Raw genomic sequence first — 16,459 nt, 5'->3', positions numbered from 1 at the left:
GCTGCAGGGCGCTACTATGTTATTTATTTAAAAAAAAAAAAAGATTCAGTCTGCAACATAAAACTGAAACTAGATAAATAGCGTCTTATAGTCTGCACTGCATTAACAACAGTGAGTAAAATTCACATGGTCTCCTGGCTTTAAATGCCTGCAACAGCGCCACGAAACAAAACCTACACCGAAACGAAACGTACCAAGGAAATAGAAACTTACCTTATAGCTTCCGCGACTGTCCTGTTATTCGGGCAGTGAGGTTTTTTACCTGCCGACGAGCAACACTGTCCCCAGCGCGACCCTCTCTACATTTTAAGAAGATGAATTCTCTGAACCAGCAGTACGAGGAGAAGGTGCGTCCCTGCATTGACCTGATCGACTCCCTCCGCTCTCTGGGAGTGGAGAAGGACCTGGCGCTGCCTGCCATAGCCGTGATAGGGGACCAGAGCTCCGGGAAGAGTTCGGTGCTGGAGGCGCTGTCCGGGGTGGCTCTGCCAAGAGGAAGCGGTGAGTCGTTAAAAGACGCTCACAGACACTTTCTGTGGGAATAATAACATTAAGAAACTCAGGTGGGAAAATGAGCTCATTATGCAGAATTAAAAGGGGGGAAAAAATATTTAAAACTGCATGTATTGAGGGATGATGGTCCACCGTTCTTTGATTTTTTTTTTTTTTTTTTGACAATTTCAAACAGAGAGTAAATGAGAAACTTTCACTATGCCCCATTGTCCTTGGCCATGAGGTAGCCTATCTATATACGATCAGTTTCACAAGCTGCATTTACGTGAAAATAAATAAATAATTAAATTTGAAAGTCTATTTGAAGACCTTTTCCACCACTTTGGTGAAAGAAATCTCATAATTATGACTTAGCTTTCTCATAACCAGTTATAGTAAGAAACTCTTCTTCATTTAGCTCACGCAAAGAGAAAAGAACAGCACTCTGATTTACAATTAATATGTTGCCTGTCTTTTGTCGTTGACTCATCGTTGATCCAGGCATTGTTACAAGATGTCCTCTGGAGCTGAAGATGAAGAAAAGGAACGAAGGTCAGGATTGGTATGGAAAGATCAGTTACCAAGAACATGAGGAGGAGATAGAAAATCCTGCAACTGTGGAGAAAATAATTGCAAGAGGTACAACATTTTGTTGCTCAGAAATTTATTGCTGAAAGGGGTTTACTTACGAGAACATCCACCTATTTTCTTGCTGACCAGCACAAAATAAAATAGCTGGAAAGGGCAGTGGGATCAGCGATGAACTCATTACTCTGGAAATCGCCTCCCCGAATGTCCCAGACCTGACTCTCATCGATCTTCCTGGCATTGCCAGGGTGGCGGTGGCGGGACAGCACGAGAGAATCGGTGATCAGGTCCGTCTCTTTTATATTTCCTCAGGGGGTGGCGCCTATAGGGTGAAAAGCGTTTAGATGTTTAGCAGAATATAAGTTTCTGTATACAGATAATTTGTCACACTTGTTGTCATGTAGTCACCATTTAGCATATTTCAAATATTTCAACTGGAATTTTCAGATAAAGGGACTCATCGAGAAGTACATCAAAAAACAGGAAACCATCAGTCTGGTGGTGGTTCCATCCAATGTGGACATAGCGACCACAGAGGCTTTGCACATGGCTAAACAGGTTGATCCCTTTGGAGAGAGGACTCTGGGTAAAAAGAAATCATTTTGCAAAATCTAACAGCTCATAAAAAAAAAAAATCCCTCAGTGCTTAAGTCCTCCCTTGTCGCTCAGGTATTCTGACTAAGCCTGACTTGGTGGACAAAGGCACAGAGGAGACAGTGTTGAAAACAGTCCACAATAAAGTCATCCCTCTGAAGAAGGGCTACATGATTGTCAAATGCAGAGGCCAGAAGGAGATTTCAGAGAATCTGTCTCTTGCTGAAGCAATCGAGAGAGAGAACGCCTTCTTTCATGATCATTCGCATTTCCAGTAAGTGTATTTATTTTGAGAATTTTACAGAGCAACTTGATTTAGGCTGCAGAATAACATGTAAATCATTGCTTTTCTTATTTGCCCTGAAGGACTCTGTTATATGATGGTCTGGCCACCGTCCCTAAACTAGCAGAAAAACTCACACTGGAGCTTGTGAATCACATCCAGGTCAATATTTCTCTTAAAATAAGTTAAATAGCTGCCTTTGGATGACTTTAGATATTTTAACTATTAGTTTCATCCGACCATATCTACAGAGATCCCTGCCTGAACTGGAAAAGCAGATGGAGACTAAACTGAAAGAGACTCAGGCAAAGTTGGACAAATTGGGCTGTGGACCGCCGACTGATTGCACTGAGAGACTTGGTTTCCTTATCGATGTGAGTTTAATGGCTGGCTGTCAGTTTTTACATGTTGGAAGTAAAAGTGTTACAAAACTGAGTCTTTTCATTCCATCGTTTTATCTTAGAGGGTGACGGCATTCACACAGGATGCCATTTACCTCAGCAAAGGGGAGGACATAAAATGTGGATACAAGTCCAAGATCTTCTCCATACTCAGACAACAGTTTGCTGTTTGGAAAACAATTATCGATAACTCCGGAACAACATGCAAGTGATTTAGAAGCGATTAAAACGTCTCTAAAAGATAATCTGGTCTTTCGTTTTCTGTTTGTAGAGCTCCAGGTACTACATGATGTGATTTTTACTTTGGATCTTCTTGCAGTCAACTGGAATATTCAGAAGGAGGTGGCTCAGTATGAACGCAAGTACCGCGGGAAAGAGCTCCCAGGCTTCGTCAACTACAAGACGTTCGAAGCCATGGTGAAGGAGCAGATCAAGGAGCTGGAGGAGCCTGCGATCATAAAACTCAAGGAGGTGACAGGTATGCTGTTTGTGATGCTCCAGTGAGTTCAAACACTGGAGATGCACAGAGAAATTGGGTAATGACCGCAATTGCACAAATATGCTAAGATGCTTTCTATGGGTGTTACATAAATTATGTTGTGACATCTGGCACATTCTGCCCGAAAAACCAAATTGACAGTGTTGTATCGAACAGAGACAACATGGCGTCTGTACATTTTGTGAGTTGTTAACAAGAAACATGGTGTATAGCATACTCATGACTTACTGTATGTGTTCTGTATTGTATTTCTCCAACAATGAGCCATTCTTAAAAGGATTCTGCTCATCGAACTGGTTTACTATGTTTAAAATCAAAACATTGTTGCTAGGTTACTGGCTCATCATAGGAAACTGTGTAGCAGGGCTGGTTTGAATTTCAAATATTTGAAGTATCTTAATAGTTGGAGGAGGAAAAAAAAAACTTTGTTAGTAACCTACTTGCTAAATACAGAAGGGGATAAAGTTAAAATTACTTAAGTCACATAATTGAAAAACCCATTTTATTTTCATTTTTATACTTGTTTTTGATAGGTAATTTTGGTTAAGAAAAACATTTTAATCATTATTAAAAGGCTTTGAATGGTCTGAAATTGAACTTGCAGCAATTCAAATGCATATACGCATTTCATTAAATTAGTATTATTGCAATGGACTGCAAATAATTTCTCAGACTTTGCATACAATTTTAAACTTATTGTCTGCTTTGTTTATCCAAAGAACTTGTGAAGAAAGAGCTGTTTGGATTGGCCCAGAGGAGCTTGGTTGGCCTGCCTAACCTTATCAGAACTGCTAAGGTATTGTCTTATGTTGTTCTTGTTTAAGTCATAGATCAAAATTTTCAATATATTCAGACATTTTTGTAAATAAATTATCTTGATCGATTAAGTGTATTTAAAAAGCTGGAATAAAAGTTAAACAGTGAGTCTACATGTACTTCAGATAGCTCTATGGATTTCTGTTGAAGCTTTGGTATTGCTTTTAGAGTTTAAAGATAAATTCTCAAAAGGCCTCCTTAGGGTGCCACATGTCCAGTTAACTTTTTTTGGGGGGGGGGGTAATTACACAAAAAGTTTCAAAGCAAATTTTCAACAATAATTACATGTGCTCAACAAAGGGAGTCTTGGTCTCTGGATTCAACTGGGGTTTGGAGAAGAGACCATTTAGAAGTGAGGGAGGAAATGAATGAGAAGTCAACAGGAGCAAAGCAACAGGAATCATGAACAGTTTCCACTCAGAAGGTAAGGGAGGAGCAATGGCTTGACTCAGCCAGAATGGCTGATCATCAGACACACTGGTTGTTTCATAGTTCCTTAAATCCACAGCAGGTAATCAGCTGATGGGAGACAGACACAGATGCAGACACGAATCAGCCAAAGAACCTGTGACCGAAAGATCATACACACGCAACCACGCCCACCCCAAGTCTCTTGACAGCTGGGGCCATATAAGAAAGTTTTCTGTTACTGTGTACCGTACCAATAATCAATTACTCAAGTTTATTTCCGTAGCACATTTCAGCAGCAAGGCAGTTCAAAGTGCTTTACATCATAAAAACACAAACATGCAACGTCATCACACAGTCAACAATTGAGAAAACCAACATGACTTTTGCCAACTGCCGTCAACGCAAATCAAGATGTTGGTCAATGTCTCCTTTATTATGGTTCAACAGCAACTCTAACCAGGTGGGTTTTTAGATTAGATTTAAAGGACCTTGATGTTTCAGCAGATTTGGAGTTTTCTGGAAGTTCGTTCCAGTTTTGTGGTGCATAGAACCTGAATGCTGCCTCTCCATGTTCTTTGGTTCCGGCTCCGTGGATTCTGAGCAGGCCAGAACCAGAAGACCTGAGTGGTCTGGAAGGCTGAAGCAGGTCTTTGATGTATGGTGGTGCAGTAGTTTGCATTTTGGTTACGGTAGGTGTGGACTTACCGTAACATGACTTTTAAGAATGTAAGAATGTAGAGTGGAGTGGTTTGGAGACTATTTCTTTTTGTTTACTGGCAACTGCAATTGGAGTTCCCCACGTGTATTTCTCGCACACATCGAGTTGAAACAAGTTTGACAAGAGCACCACATGCTCTTTTTTTAACACTGTAAACTCATTACATATTTACGCAGAGGTTCCAGCAATTCTAAATAGTTTTGTTTTACCTTATAGAGGAGTGAACAACATGTCTACAGGAAACCTCATGTGTGTTTCAGATGAAGATCGAAGCCATCGGTAACGACAAGGAAGCCTTGGCGGAGTCCATGCTGCGGACCCAGTTTAAGATGGAGCTGATTGTCTACACCCAGGACTGCAGATACAGCAAGAAGTTGGGGAAGAGGAAGAGAGAAGAAATCCCCAACAACAACGAAACTGGAGCCAACCTGAAGGAGATGATGAGACACCTGAAATCCTACTACCAAGTAAGGCTTACTTAAGACTTCTGCCCATTTAACGATTAATCAAACCATTTTGCGTGTTGTTGAAACCAGACCTTTCATTTCCGCCAATGGACAACAACAAAATTGCTACTTTTCCACTGCATGTGTCTATTAACCTGCTACGTGCGGTTTTATTTAAGCATGTTGTTATTATGATTACTTTTATGAGTTTTAATTTTTCTGGTTTGTTTGTCAGATTAAGAAAATACAGGGCCTGACCCATGATGCAGTTTTGCAGTTTGTACAAATGAAAATAGACAGAATATTAAAAATATTTAAAAAAAATGTTTTCTGGGGTTGTGGCTGACATAAAAGTCACAGACAGTAGACAATGACCACAACAGTCCAGTCAGAAACTACAGTACTAACATTAAAAAAGTAAAGGCTTGATTACAACCAGGAGCAGATCCCAGAGATTAGATTGGGTATTGGTACTTTGAAGCATCAGGAGAGATGCTTACCAAAAAAATAATAATAGCATCTACTTGAAATGTCTACTTTAAAAGTACTTTTAGTAATCTCAGAATGATCATGTCATGAAGAAGTTTCAGTCATAAAACACATTCCTAAAAGAAGCTAATGCAACGTCTGGCTCCCAGACCAAGAAGCTGGACGCTGTGCTTCGACGATGCTCAAGAGCTACATCTTACACCGCTACTCTCTCCTCCGTCTACCACAGATTGCTGGTCAGCGTCTGGCCGACCAGATCCCCCTGGTGATCCAGTACCAGGCGCTGCAGGAGTCTGCCGTTCAGCTGCAGAGAGACATGCTGCAGATGCTTCAAGACAAGGAGAAAATGGAGCTGCTGCTCCAGGAGGACGGAGGCGTGAAAAACCACAGAGTCCTCCTGCACAACTCCATCAAGCGTCTCTCCAAGGCACGCATCGTGCTAAGTGAATTCAGCATGAACACATACGACTTCAGCACAACAGAAGCTTAGTGTGTTGCGTGAAATCAAAAACGTTACTTTTTGAACAGCTATAGGGGACGTTTTGCACAGTGGTAATACATTCTCAGCTTTACTTTTGCAAGGTTTTTTGTGTGGTTTATTTTATGTAAGTAGAACTTATAGAAATGTCCAAGCTTTCAAAACGAAAGGTTTTTGTCATTTAAAATCTTTGCTATGGATCTAAATATTCTGCTTTTATTGTTTAGCAGAAGGAAGCTGCTTTATTTTGAAATGTATAGGGTTCCTGCTCTGCTAGCTTCTATTAAATAGTAGCTTTTTGTGAAAAAAAACAAATGTGTAGACATTGTCAATGCATTTTCCTTTGTTTTTACCTCACATTTGGAGACTTAAAATCACATTTTGTTCCAATGTACTGAAGAAACAATAAACAAAATGGACAACAAAAACCTTTGCCATTGATCTATTTTTTATATCAGATCAATATGAATGTTGTTTTCATGGAGAATATCCAATGAGCCCTGAAAAGTTTGTTCATGTACACTCTTTCTAGCAGACATGCATAAATTCAACAGGGTGTGTTTGAGCAATGATCCATCATAAAAAGTGATCTGCCTACTGATCACTGTAAAATGTTTTTCAGCTGCTGCTGTTACTGTTTTTAATGTTGAACAGCCATTATGGATTTTGAGGTCAGTTTTCTCTCTCTCTCTCTTTTTTTTTTTTGCATTTGACCAACTGTAAAAGATGAAAAATGTTGACTTCCAATTAAAAATTGGAACACAAAATGACTCTGTACCCAACTATGCACCGTTGGCTAGGAATAGTTTTTGTTGTTTGCTGTTTTTGTGTGACACCAGACAATAAACCGAAAAAAACTGTACATCCTTGGAGAAAATTGAATTTTCTGCTCTATTTAGCGGCAAAGTGACATTGTAAAATGCTTGTAATGAATATTCTGTTCGCAAATTGTCTTATTTAAATAATACGGTGAAGGTAAGGGTACAGACAGAGGCTCAAACTAATTGTAATTGTACCACCCTTTAATGTGATGAAAATGTAAAATGATCTCTATTTTGTGTGGCTAAGTTTCGTTTACTTGCCATCTGCAGTTGGGAAGAAACGAAACTAAAACACAGAAAAGGAAAATAAATATATAAATAAAAGGCTTCAACCTGACCCCAGCAGCTGCGTTCGTCGAGACACTCCCTCAATTTTCCCTGCGATGCTGGGAAGCGAAACTTAAAAATCCGGAGACAGTTTTTGTTTCCTGTGCGGCAGGTTAGCCAGGACTCTCTGTCTTTCAAACGGGCAGCACACAAAACTGGCCTCAGCTGCAGAACTGTCTTTCGGGTTTAATCGTCTTATTTTAAATCAGAAGCGATGACTACATTGAATCAACACTACGAGGAGAAGGTGCGTCCCTGCATCGACCTGATCGACTCCCTCCGCTCTCTGGGAGTGGAGAAGGACCTGGCGCTGCCTGCCATAGCCGTGATAGGGGACCAGAGCTCCGGGAAGAGTTCGGTGCTGGAGGCGCTGTCCGGGGTGGCTCTGCCAAGAGGAAGCGGTGGGTGATTAAAAGTCATTTAATGTCTGTAGCCGAAATAAAACTATGGTTTTAATGAAATAATATGAAAAATAGTTAAAGATTTTTTTGTTGTTGTTGTTGTTGCAAATATCATAATTTTGAACATGATCGTAGTTTTGTTAAAATGTTAGAAAAATATGCAAATCGTATTAAAGGCCAAAAAGTAATTCACAAAACAAGATATACGGAGTTTTATTAACAAAAATCTGTTATATACCAGTTTGTCTGTATCTCTGCCTTGTTCTCTGTTTTTCTCTCTCACCATCTGAAGTTAAATCAGATCAAGCTTCTGCTGTTCTAGCTTCTGCTAGAACTAGAAAATGATTTCTATTTACTTAATGCTACAAGAATGAGGTAAAGACTGTCTGGTCTCACTCACACACCTTTTCAGATCTGTCCATAAATGCGCTATGGCACTGGCATCGGGTAATCTGTAGATGCCATACTTACTTTTAAGCCACTTTTAAGCCACTTAGGCTGTACACATAAGCTCATTGTCCATTTGGAAGACCATTTACAGATGAGCCTTAACTTTCTGATTGATGTTTTCAGATGTTGCTTCAATATTTCCCCATAACATAATGATGCATAGTTGGATACCATCTGTTTGCACCAGTTGCTCTTGCTGCAAAACAACCTTGCAACATGATGCAGACTTTCCCATACTGGGTGATTTATATCCCCCTTTATTCTCCATATGAAGCAGTGGCCATTTTAGCCAAACAGCTCCACTTTAGTTTCCTCCTACCAGAGGACACGCCTCCAGAAATGAAGGTATTTGTACCTGTGAGAATTTGCAAACTGCAATCTGGCTTTTTGAAAAAAACGTTGTTTTTTTTTATTTGGTGTATGTAAACTTCTGGTTGTAGCTGCAATATAATTCAAGCTATGTTAGCCAAACAGTCACTAGCCTCACTGGACCTGCCTTAACTTGTCTTGTCTTTGACTCATCTTTAATCCAGGCATAGTCACAAGATGTCCTCTTGAGCTGAAGATGAAGAGAAGGAGAGAAGGCCAGGACTGGTATGGAAAGATCAGTTACCAAGAATTTGAGGAGGAGCTAAATGATCCTGCAATTGTGGAGAAAAAAATCAGAGAAGGTACAACATTGCATTTTTCTGGTAAAAGTATTAAAGTCATTTCTTTACGTTGTATGCTTCACTCACCAGGACGACCGCCTTTGTTTCCTCTCTCCAGCACAGGATGAAATGGCCGGAGTCGGAGTGGGGATTTGCGATGACCTCATCACTCTGGAAATTGCTTCCCCGGACGTGCCGGACCTGACTCTCATCGACCTTCCTGGCATCGCCAGGGTGGCTGTAAAGGGACAACCAGAGAACATTGGTGATCAGGTCAGCATTGTTAATGTGTTCCTCAGAATCTGCGTCTTTCCTAGTAAATTGCTCAAAGAATGTTAGAGGAACTGAGAATGCTTCAAATTCAGACGTTTCGTGATGATCTTTTCCCAACCTAACACGTCGGGGAAAGCAAGCAGGAAAGCTGCTGCTGAAGAGCAGCTTTCCTGCTTGTAGGCTTGCGGTTTAGATCACCTTGACCTAGTGTGTTGCCATGTGCCATTTTTTATATTGTAAATCTTAGGCAATATATGTGGGACATTTCAGATAAAGCGACTCATCGACAAGTTTATTAAAAAACAAGAAACCATCAGTTTGGTGGTGGTTCCATCCAATGTGGACATCGCGACCACGGAGGCTTTAAAGATGGCTCAACAGGTTGATCCCGATGGAGAAAGGACTCTGGGTAAATAGAAATTATTGAGTAAAATGACCACCTGGCTCTCAGTTAAGCAGTTAAAGACGTATGAATTCTCTTGCTCTCAGGTATTTTGACCAAACCTGACCTGGTGGACAAAGGCACGGAAGAGACGGTGGTGGAAATAGTCAACAACGAAGTCATCCAGCTGAAGAAAGGCTACATGATCGTCAAATGCAGAGGCCAGAAGGAGATCACAGAGAAGGTGTCTCTGACTGAAGCCATTGAGAGAGAGAAAGACTTCTTTAAAAATCACCCCTATTTCCAGTAAGTTAAATCTTCTTGAGCCACCAGGTAGCCTTTCTATGTTGCAAAATGTTTTATTTTTTGAATTCTTTTTGCAGCACTTTGTACAACAAAGAGCTTGCAACCGTTCCCATTCTGGCGGAGAAACTTACCATTGAGCTGGTGCATCACATCGAGGTGAGGCATTGCCTCGGTGTCAGCTCCCCAGTGGATGTTTTAGCTTTTAATGGTTGGAAGTTTGACTTTACAGAAATCTCTCCCAAGACTGGAAGAGCAGATAGACGACAAGCTGAAGCAAACTCAGATGGAGCTCGACCGGTACGGTAACGGACCTCCGTCCGATGCGGCGGAGAGACTCGTCTTCCTGATTGATGTGAGCGCCGAACACTGCGACTAACACTTGGTTGCGAGATTATCCTCCCAACAAAGCATTGAAATTCCTGTAACGCTACAGAAAGTGACGGCGTTCACCCAGGATGCCATCAGTCTGACCACAGGGGAGGAGCTGAAGTGCGGGGAGAGACTCAACGTCTTCACTGTGCTTAGGAGAGAGTTTGGGAATTGGAAGGCGCACCTGGACAATTCAGGAGAAAATTGTGAGAGTTTCCGTTGTTTAAGCAGGAGCACAGCGGTAAGTCAGTGCTGTGACTTGTGTGACATGTCCTCTGTGGTGCAGTTAACAGAAAAATCGAAAGAGAGGTGGAGGAATATGAGGAGCGGTACCGTGGAAGAGAGCTACCAGGCTTCATCAACTACAAGACCTTCGAGGTGATGGTGAAGGAGCAGATCAAACAGCTGGAAGAACCAGCCATCATGAAGCTTAAGGGTGTCGGAGGTGATTGGAGGCACTTCTTTTAGAGTAGTTACAATGCTGAGGTAGACTTTATGTAGACTTGAATCAGTGTTAAATCTATAAATCGTGCAACAAAGTCAGAAAGCACAGGGCAAAATTTAAACAACTTGTTTTGTTGTTGTAAAATTGCAGTAATATGAATCAGTAGAACTGCATTATATCACCCCTGGTGCTTGGATATGTTTAGTTAGGAGTATATCTCATGTGGAGGCACTGGTGTTCCTACCTATATGAGTAAATAATATGTGATATAGCCTTTTTATTAGTAGTAATATGAGTTTTTTAATCTCTACTATTGATCAGAATTCTGTCTTTCATGAAGCTCGATTGGAACTGAATATGACTGTGTAGGAAAAAAGACTGTATTTTTTTTGTTTTGCGCTCTAAAATTGAACGATGGTCCATATGACATATTTGCATATTTGCATTGTACTGGTGGCGTTTTTATCTAAAGCTTTACTAAGTTTTCAAGATGTAGGTCAGGCTGTGCACTGATAATTAGAGATTTTCTGGATAATTTACGAATGAAGTCAAACTTATTTTCCCAAAATAAAAAGTAAACTGTAAGGTGCTCAACAAATAGAAAAGTTTATATCCAGAACTGCTACATCGCTGTTTAAATCCAGTGTTTGAGTCCAGCTTAGTCTGCTGTCTTGCTTACACTTGTCTGTCTTGACCGAAACAGGTCCACATATAGATTTGTTATAAATCACAAGGAAAAAAGTTACACTTTCAGACCAATTATAAACCATCTTTTAGCCTCAAAGTATATGCACCACGTAGACTTCATATGTGCTGCTCGGATGTGATTCATCAGCGAGACGAGGAAGTTGATTAGAGCCGTTCTTCGCTCACACGAGAATGACATCTGCTCAAGTCGAATATCAACGCAGAGGAAAGAAAATTTACCTGCATGTTTTCGTCGTAGTTTTTCTTCACTATTACTCCGTTTTATGTTTCCAACACGGCCACAGAGGAATAAAAATAAAGCAACTTTTTCTTTCTTTTTTTTTTTCTCTCTCTGTTTCTTCTAGATGCTATCAAGAAAACTTTCACTCAGCTGGCCCATAACAGCTTCATGGGATTCCCCAATCTTTTGAAAACAACCAAGGTAGGGGTTTAGTGCACTACAGCTTGAGTCACAGCATTTCCGCTCTCTTAATTCGTTTCACTATTTTGGTAAAATTTAAATGCAGATGTCCATTTTGTAGGCAAAGATTGAGGCCATTAAGCAGCTAAAGGAATCCTCTGCTGAACTGATGTTGAGGACCCAGTTTCAGATGGAGCTGCTGGTTTACTCCCAGGATAAGACCTACAGCAGCAGTCTGACTGAGAGCAAGAGTGAAGAGGAGAAAGAGAAAGACCTCTACAATCAGCAGGCTCTCAAACTCCCTACTAAAAGCCCCATTACATCCCTTTCAAGGAGCATGGTGTTCTGCATGGACAATCATGCAACACTTCAAGAGCTGATGGTGCATCTTAAATCATACTACAAAGTAAGTAAGATTTAAATTACAGGTTCAGTACACACAAACACCACCGATTTGATCTCATTTAAATGTTGTTTTTTTTCATCCAAATAACTTTCAATACCCGTCTCATGTCGCTACAACAAATTCTCCCATGCAACCGATGTTGGAGGATCCCCAAACCAATATTTCCCTTGTGTTGTTTTACCTTGATAAATGTCGCGCTCAATACCTGAATGTGAATGAGTCAAAAGTTTTTCTTACATGAATTATCTTATTTTGCTAAAAGTCCATCCATTAAAAGCTGTCAGTAATGTTCTAACCTTGACGGGACTTGGGGTGTTAATCTGTACAATGTTTACTGCATTATCCCAGTGGATTTACTCTGTTGTTTAATTGGACTGTAATTATCGTTGGTTGATACTCAGTTAGCCTTAATTCTGAGAAATGTAACTCTCCTGATTCTTAACAGACCGAGATCACTCCACTGGTAGAAAATTATTCATCCCACAGTTTGGTTAATTTATGTACACAAAAGGTTAACTTTGCATACTCAAGCTACACAAGGTTATTCCTCAGGTTGAGTTTTTTTTTTCTTCTTCTTCTTATAGTCTTAAACCATTTTGCCCATTTCTTGTGGCAGATTGCCGGAATGCGTCTGGCCGACCAGATCCCCCTGGTGATCCGCTATGAGATGCTGCAACAGTCCGCCGTCCAGCTGCAGAGGGAAATGCTGCAGTTGCTTCAGGACAAGGAAAATGTGGACTTCCTACTGAAGGAGGACTACGACATCGGCAACAAGAGGGATGCGTTGCAGAGTCGCACGAAGCGCCTCATGGAGGCCCGGAGATACCTGGCGGAGTTCTAGGAGGAGCAGCACCGTCCAGGAGGGGCACATCTTTTGCTGTAAACGCGTAGCGCAAGATGCTTCGCATTTTAATTAAGATTTTCTGCACTGCATGTTATGCAATGCATAATATACATTGAAGAACCTAAATGTTCTATGATGTAGTTTATTGCTAAATATATTCCAAAATATTCCAGAAGGCATTACAAATGGTTTTTTTTTTAGTATAAATTTTCTTTTAACAGAATTGTCTTAGGAATACGTTTAAATAAAGTTTTCAACAATTTAAGTCCCTTTGTCTTACTGTAGATGGCAAAAACTGTAAGTTTAATGGAAAGTAACGCGTTGCTGTAACTGTTAAAACCCAGCAGTGAACTCAAAATGGACTTTAGCACCCCCTTGTGGACATTTGACTCAAATCTAAAAACTTTCTTAAATGTTAAAGCAAGCAGCTGAACACATGCTCTCCTCCTCAATGTTACTAGTGAACAAACATTGTGTTTAATTATCCAAAAAGAAGCCAGTTTATTGCAGAACTGAGTTGCAATTAATTGATAAGATGCAGAAAAAATGTTTTGAACTGAGAAAATCCAAAATGCAAATCCAAAATTTTTTAATCTCCTATAATATATACGTCACTCTGATCTTTGTTTGGTATGCAGTGTGTAATAAATAAAAAAAAACATGTCAAATGTATCAATTACACACAAAAACACATATGTGAAAGTCAAGTTTATTCAAAACGTACATACAAAAAAAAGAGGACTTCTTAAAATCAGTTCCGTTAAAAATCTAGAAAGATTTCATTCTCCATTCTGTGCAGGGCTCTCCTGACTTTGGTCGTCGTTGTCTGACTTCTCGTCATCTGGGAAAAGTAATGATAAGCAATGAAGAGCGAGGGCTTTGGTTTTCATATATTACAGTTTGAATTGCAAGTGCCACTACAGAAAAATAAATCCTTACTTTCAAGTGTCTGCTGTAGCTCCTGAATGGTGGTGAGAAGAACATGGAACTGCTTCTTCCTCAACTCCAACTGAACAGAAGACAGGTGTCAAAAAAAGAAAGAAACTTGTGTCTAAACAGAAGAGAGAATAAATCAATTTTCATTTACCTTCGCATCCACATTCTCCTTAATGTGAGACAAATGTTGGAGTTCTTTGTCTAATGCCTCCAGCTGCCTTTGAGTAAACAAAACAAAACACATGACTTTTAAAAAAAAAAAAAAATTAAAAACAAAAGATGGTATGGATTATAAAATGCTGGCTTACTTGAGGGTTTCATGCCGATCCGGATGCTGCTGTATTATCTTTGCCAAAGCATCATATTCTGGAAGAACACATGCAAACATTTACAATATTCAGATAATCCTAAACAACTAAATATAAAAAGTAGAAGTATTTCCCTAGAAGAATACAGTGACTAGTGGAAGAATGTGGTTGGGTCAGATGAGACAAAAAACTTTTTTTTTCTTTTTTTGCTTCCACATAACTCTTATGCACAACTTTTTCAACCACATAAAATCCCAGTAAAATACTTTTGACGTTTACTTGTCTGACGTTTAAAAGCTCATCAATACTTTCCCAGGGATTGTAAAAGTACAAAACATCAAAGAAGTTTACCTTGTCGATTTTTTCGTATTCTCTTCGCTCTCTGTATTTCCTTTTTGCATTCTGCAATCTTGTCGTGAGCGGACGTGATGTTTTGCTCTTTAATGTAACAAAAAAAAAAAAACAACAACCACAAACATCTTAGTTAATTATTTGCCAAAAATAATCGATGTTACAGACTCAAATAGTTTGAATGAGTTCCTACCTATGTTTGAGTAAATCTTCTCGTAATTCTCCATTTCCCGAAGATTCATGTCGTAAACCATCAACGTTTTCCCCATAGAAAACTCACACTGAGCCAGAGTTCCCAGCATCCTCTGATACTGGGTAAATCTAAACACACAGATAACAGGTGAGCTCCCAAAAACGGGGTTTCTTGAATGCGTTTTTAAAATCCTGGAGTACATTTTCAAACATCTCTGTCCTTCTTGGCCCGTTTTAATAAAAAAAAATCTCACTATAAATGTATGAATTACATTTCTACTCTGGTCTGAATGGATAGATTTAAACAGACGGAAGGAAAAATGCACATGGGACAGGTGATGAGCTACAAACTATCTTTTCACATCATATTTCCTTTTATATTACTTTGAATTTTTGAGGAACTTTTGTAGATACAGAGCACTATTGCAATTCATCCAAACGTGTGCTTAGTATTAAATATATCACATACATAGCAATTCAAGAAAGATTTAATTTCATGAACCAACACACAGACTTCCAGATTAGTGTGTGAACTCGCTCACCCTTCCTCAGGGCTCCCAGGAGAGTTGCACCATTTAGTGAAGCTCTTCAACAGCAGGTTGATTCTGCGGTCATCTCCAGCTCCGTCGCCGTCAATGAGAAGACGCTTTCTTATAACTTCATCTGTGACACAGATCAGGGGGGGGGTAAAGTGAGCACGCTCAAAGGTGTGCTACTAGGAAGCTACTGACTTAGCTAACTGTTAGCATGTTAGCTGTTCTCAGTAAAGACGACTTTTTGTGCGGAATTTAATGCTTGTTGACGATTAAACCGCGTTTATGTGTTGATCCTTTACAGAGTTGAGAAGACGGTAATAGAAAATGAGTTTAACTAAGAATTAAAACGAATAAATCGCACAATTACTTACCATCAGTAACAGCCCCCATGGTGTTGTTGATGTTCTTCTTCTCCTTACAGACGCATTTTCAGCCGATACTGCCACCTCTGGCGGTAAAAGGAACTGCTGCTTAGGACGTTTAAACTGTACAAGTTTGAATTTGGTGTGGATGTAATCGTATTCACAATGCATTTGCTTTTTAGCAGTGACGTGCGGTGAGGTTCATAGCTGGTGAGGCACTGACGTCATCAGAATCAGATTTGCAAATAGATGCATAGATTGACAGCAGTTTACAGGTTATGTTTCACTTCTGCATCCTTATACATACAAACTGTAGCTCACAAAACACACATTTCCTTAAAAAACAAAACAAAATAAATGTTATTACTGTCTTACCCCTGTAAGACAGTAATAACATTACTGTCTTACCTGCTTCGATTGAAAGTCCACTTGAGAAAACCTTTTTAGTGTTGTAATGTAGTCATCCATGTCGAAAGTCGGGATAAGCGAGAGGAAAAAAATCACTATCTCTATTATAATCTATCGCTGCACTTGACTTGCTTCCCGAATCGTTTAGCCTAGCTCGCTGTCACTTACTCGGCAGTTGAGGAGTGAACAAGACGAACGTCTGGGATCTTGAGCGCCCCCTGCCATGAGGCAAGAGAACTGCCTGCCTCACCTCGAACCTGTTCTCTGCCGTTTATAATCGCTCATTACACGAAACACGTTACACAAACACAGTTGGTGACAAAAAGCACTGTACATTATATACATAAGCTAAATTATTGGAAATAAGTT

The 16,459-nt window shown here is 39.9% G+C and overlaps 2 protein-coding genes across 2 annotated transcripts; one reads left to right on the top strand and one right to left on the bottom strand.

The window, feature by feature from the left end:
- The first annotated feature begins 107 nt into the window (after positions 1 to 107).
- LOC116710419 (uncharacterized) lies at positions 108 to 12,994 on the top strand. Its single transcript, XM_032549441.1, has 24 exons — positions 108 to 501; positions 994 to 1,131; positions 1,213 to 1,367; positions 1,528 to 1,666; positions 1,750 to 1,948; positions 2,041 to 2,119; positions 2,209 to 2,331; positions 2,421 to 2,562; positions 2,678 to 2,836; positions 3,577 to 3,653; positions 5,063 to 5,269; positions 5,967 to 6,221; positions 7,554 to 7,764; positions 8,748 to 8,885; positions 8,983 to 9,137; positions 9,408 to 9,546; positions 9,627 to 9,825; positions 9,903 to 9,981; positions 10,055 to 10,177; positions 10,259 to 10,400; positions 10,481 to 10,639; positions 11,692 to 11,768; positions 11,869 to 12,153; positions 12,770 to 12,994. The coding sequence occupies exons 1-24, from the start codon at positions 315 to 317 to the stop codon at positions 12,992 to 12,994; spliced, it is 3,792 nt and encodes a 1,263-aa protein (XP_032405332.1). The 5' UTR covers positions 108 to 314.
- Positions 12,995 to 13,690: 696 nt separating this feature from the next.
- thoc7 (THO complex 7) lies at positions 13,691 to 15,768 on the bottom strand. The gene is made up of 8 exons (XM_032549715.1): positions 15,692 to 15,768; positions 15,327 to 15,447; positions 14,786 to 14,913; positions 14,593 to 14,679; positions 14,242 to 14,299; positions 14,085 to 14,151; positions 13,937 to 14,006; positions 13,691 to 13,838 (listed from the first exon to the last, which is right to left on the bottom strand). Exons 1-8 carry the CDS (start codon positions 15,708 to 15,710, stop codon positions 13,777 to 13,779), a joined length of 612 nt encoding a protein of 203 aa, XP_032405606.1. The 5' UTR covers positions 15,711 to 15,768; the 3' UTR covers positions 13,691 to 13,776.
- Between the last annotated feature and the right edge of the window lie 691 nt (positions 15,769 to 16,459).

The sequence above is a fragment of the Xiphophorus hellerii genome, chromosome 20 (genome assembly GCF_003331165.1).
Source record: "Xiphophorus hellerii strain 12219 chromosome 20, Xiphophorus_hellerii-4.1, whole genome shotgun sequence".
Classification (NCBI taxonomy): domain Eukaryota; kingdom Metazoa; phylum Chordata; class Actinopteri; order Cyprinodontiformes; family Poeciliidae; genus Xiphophorus; species Xiphophorus hellerii.
This window is presented reverse-complemented; position numbering and strand designations above follow the sequence as displayed.

Excerpts from the sequence above, each read along its gene's own strand:
- LOC116710419 (XM_032549441.1), top strand. The coding sequence starts at position 315 with ATGAATTCTCTGAACCAGCAGTACGAGGAGAAGGTGCGTCCCTGCATT. Across the intron at positions 502-993 it reads GGCTCTGCCAAGAGGAAGCG|GCATTGTTACAAGATGTCCT; the intron begins GTGAGTCGTTAA and ends TCGTTGATCCAG. Across the intron at positions 9,547-9,626 it reads CGATGGAGAAAGGACTCTGG|GTATTTTGACCAAACCTGAC; the intron begins GTAAATAGAAAT and ends TCTTGCTCTCAG.
- thoc7 (XM_032549715.1), bottom strand. Across the intron at positions 14,680-14,785 it reads GAAGATTTACTCAAACATAG|AGCAAAACATCACGTCCGCT; the intron begins GTAGGAACTCAT and ends GTTACATTAAAG. Across the intron at positions 13,839-13,936 it reads GCTACAGCAGACACTTGAAA|ATGACGAGAAGTCAGACAAC; the intron begins GTAAGGATTTAT and ends TACTTTTCCCAG.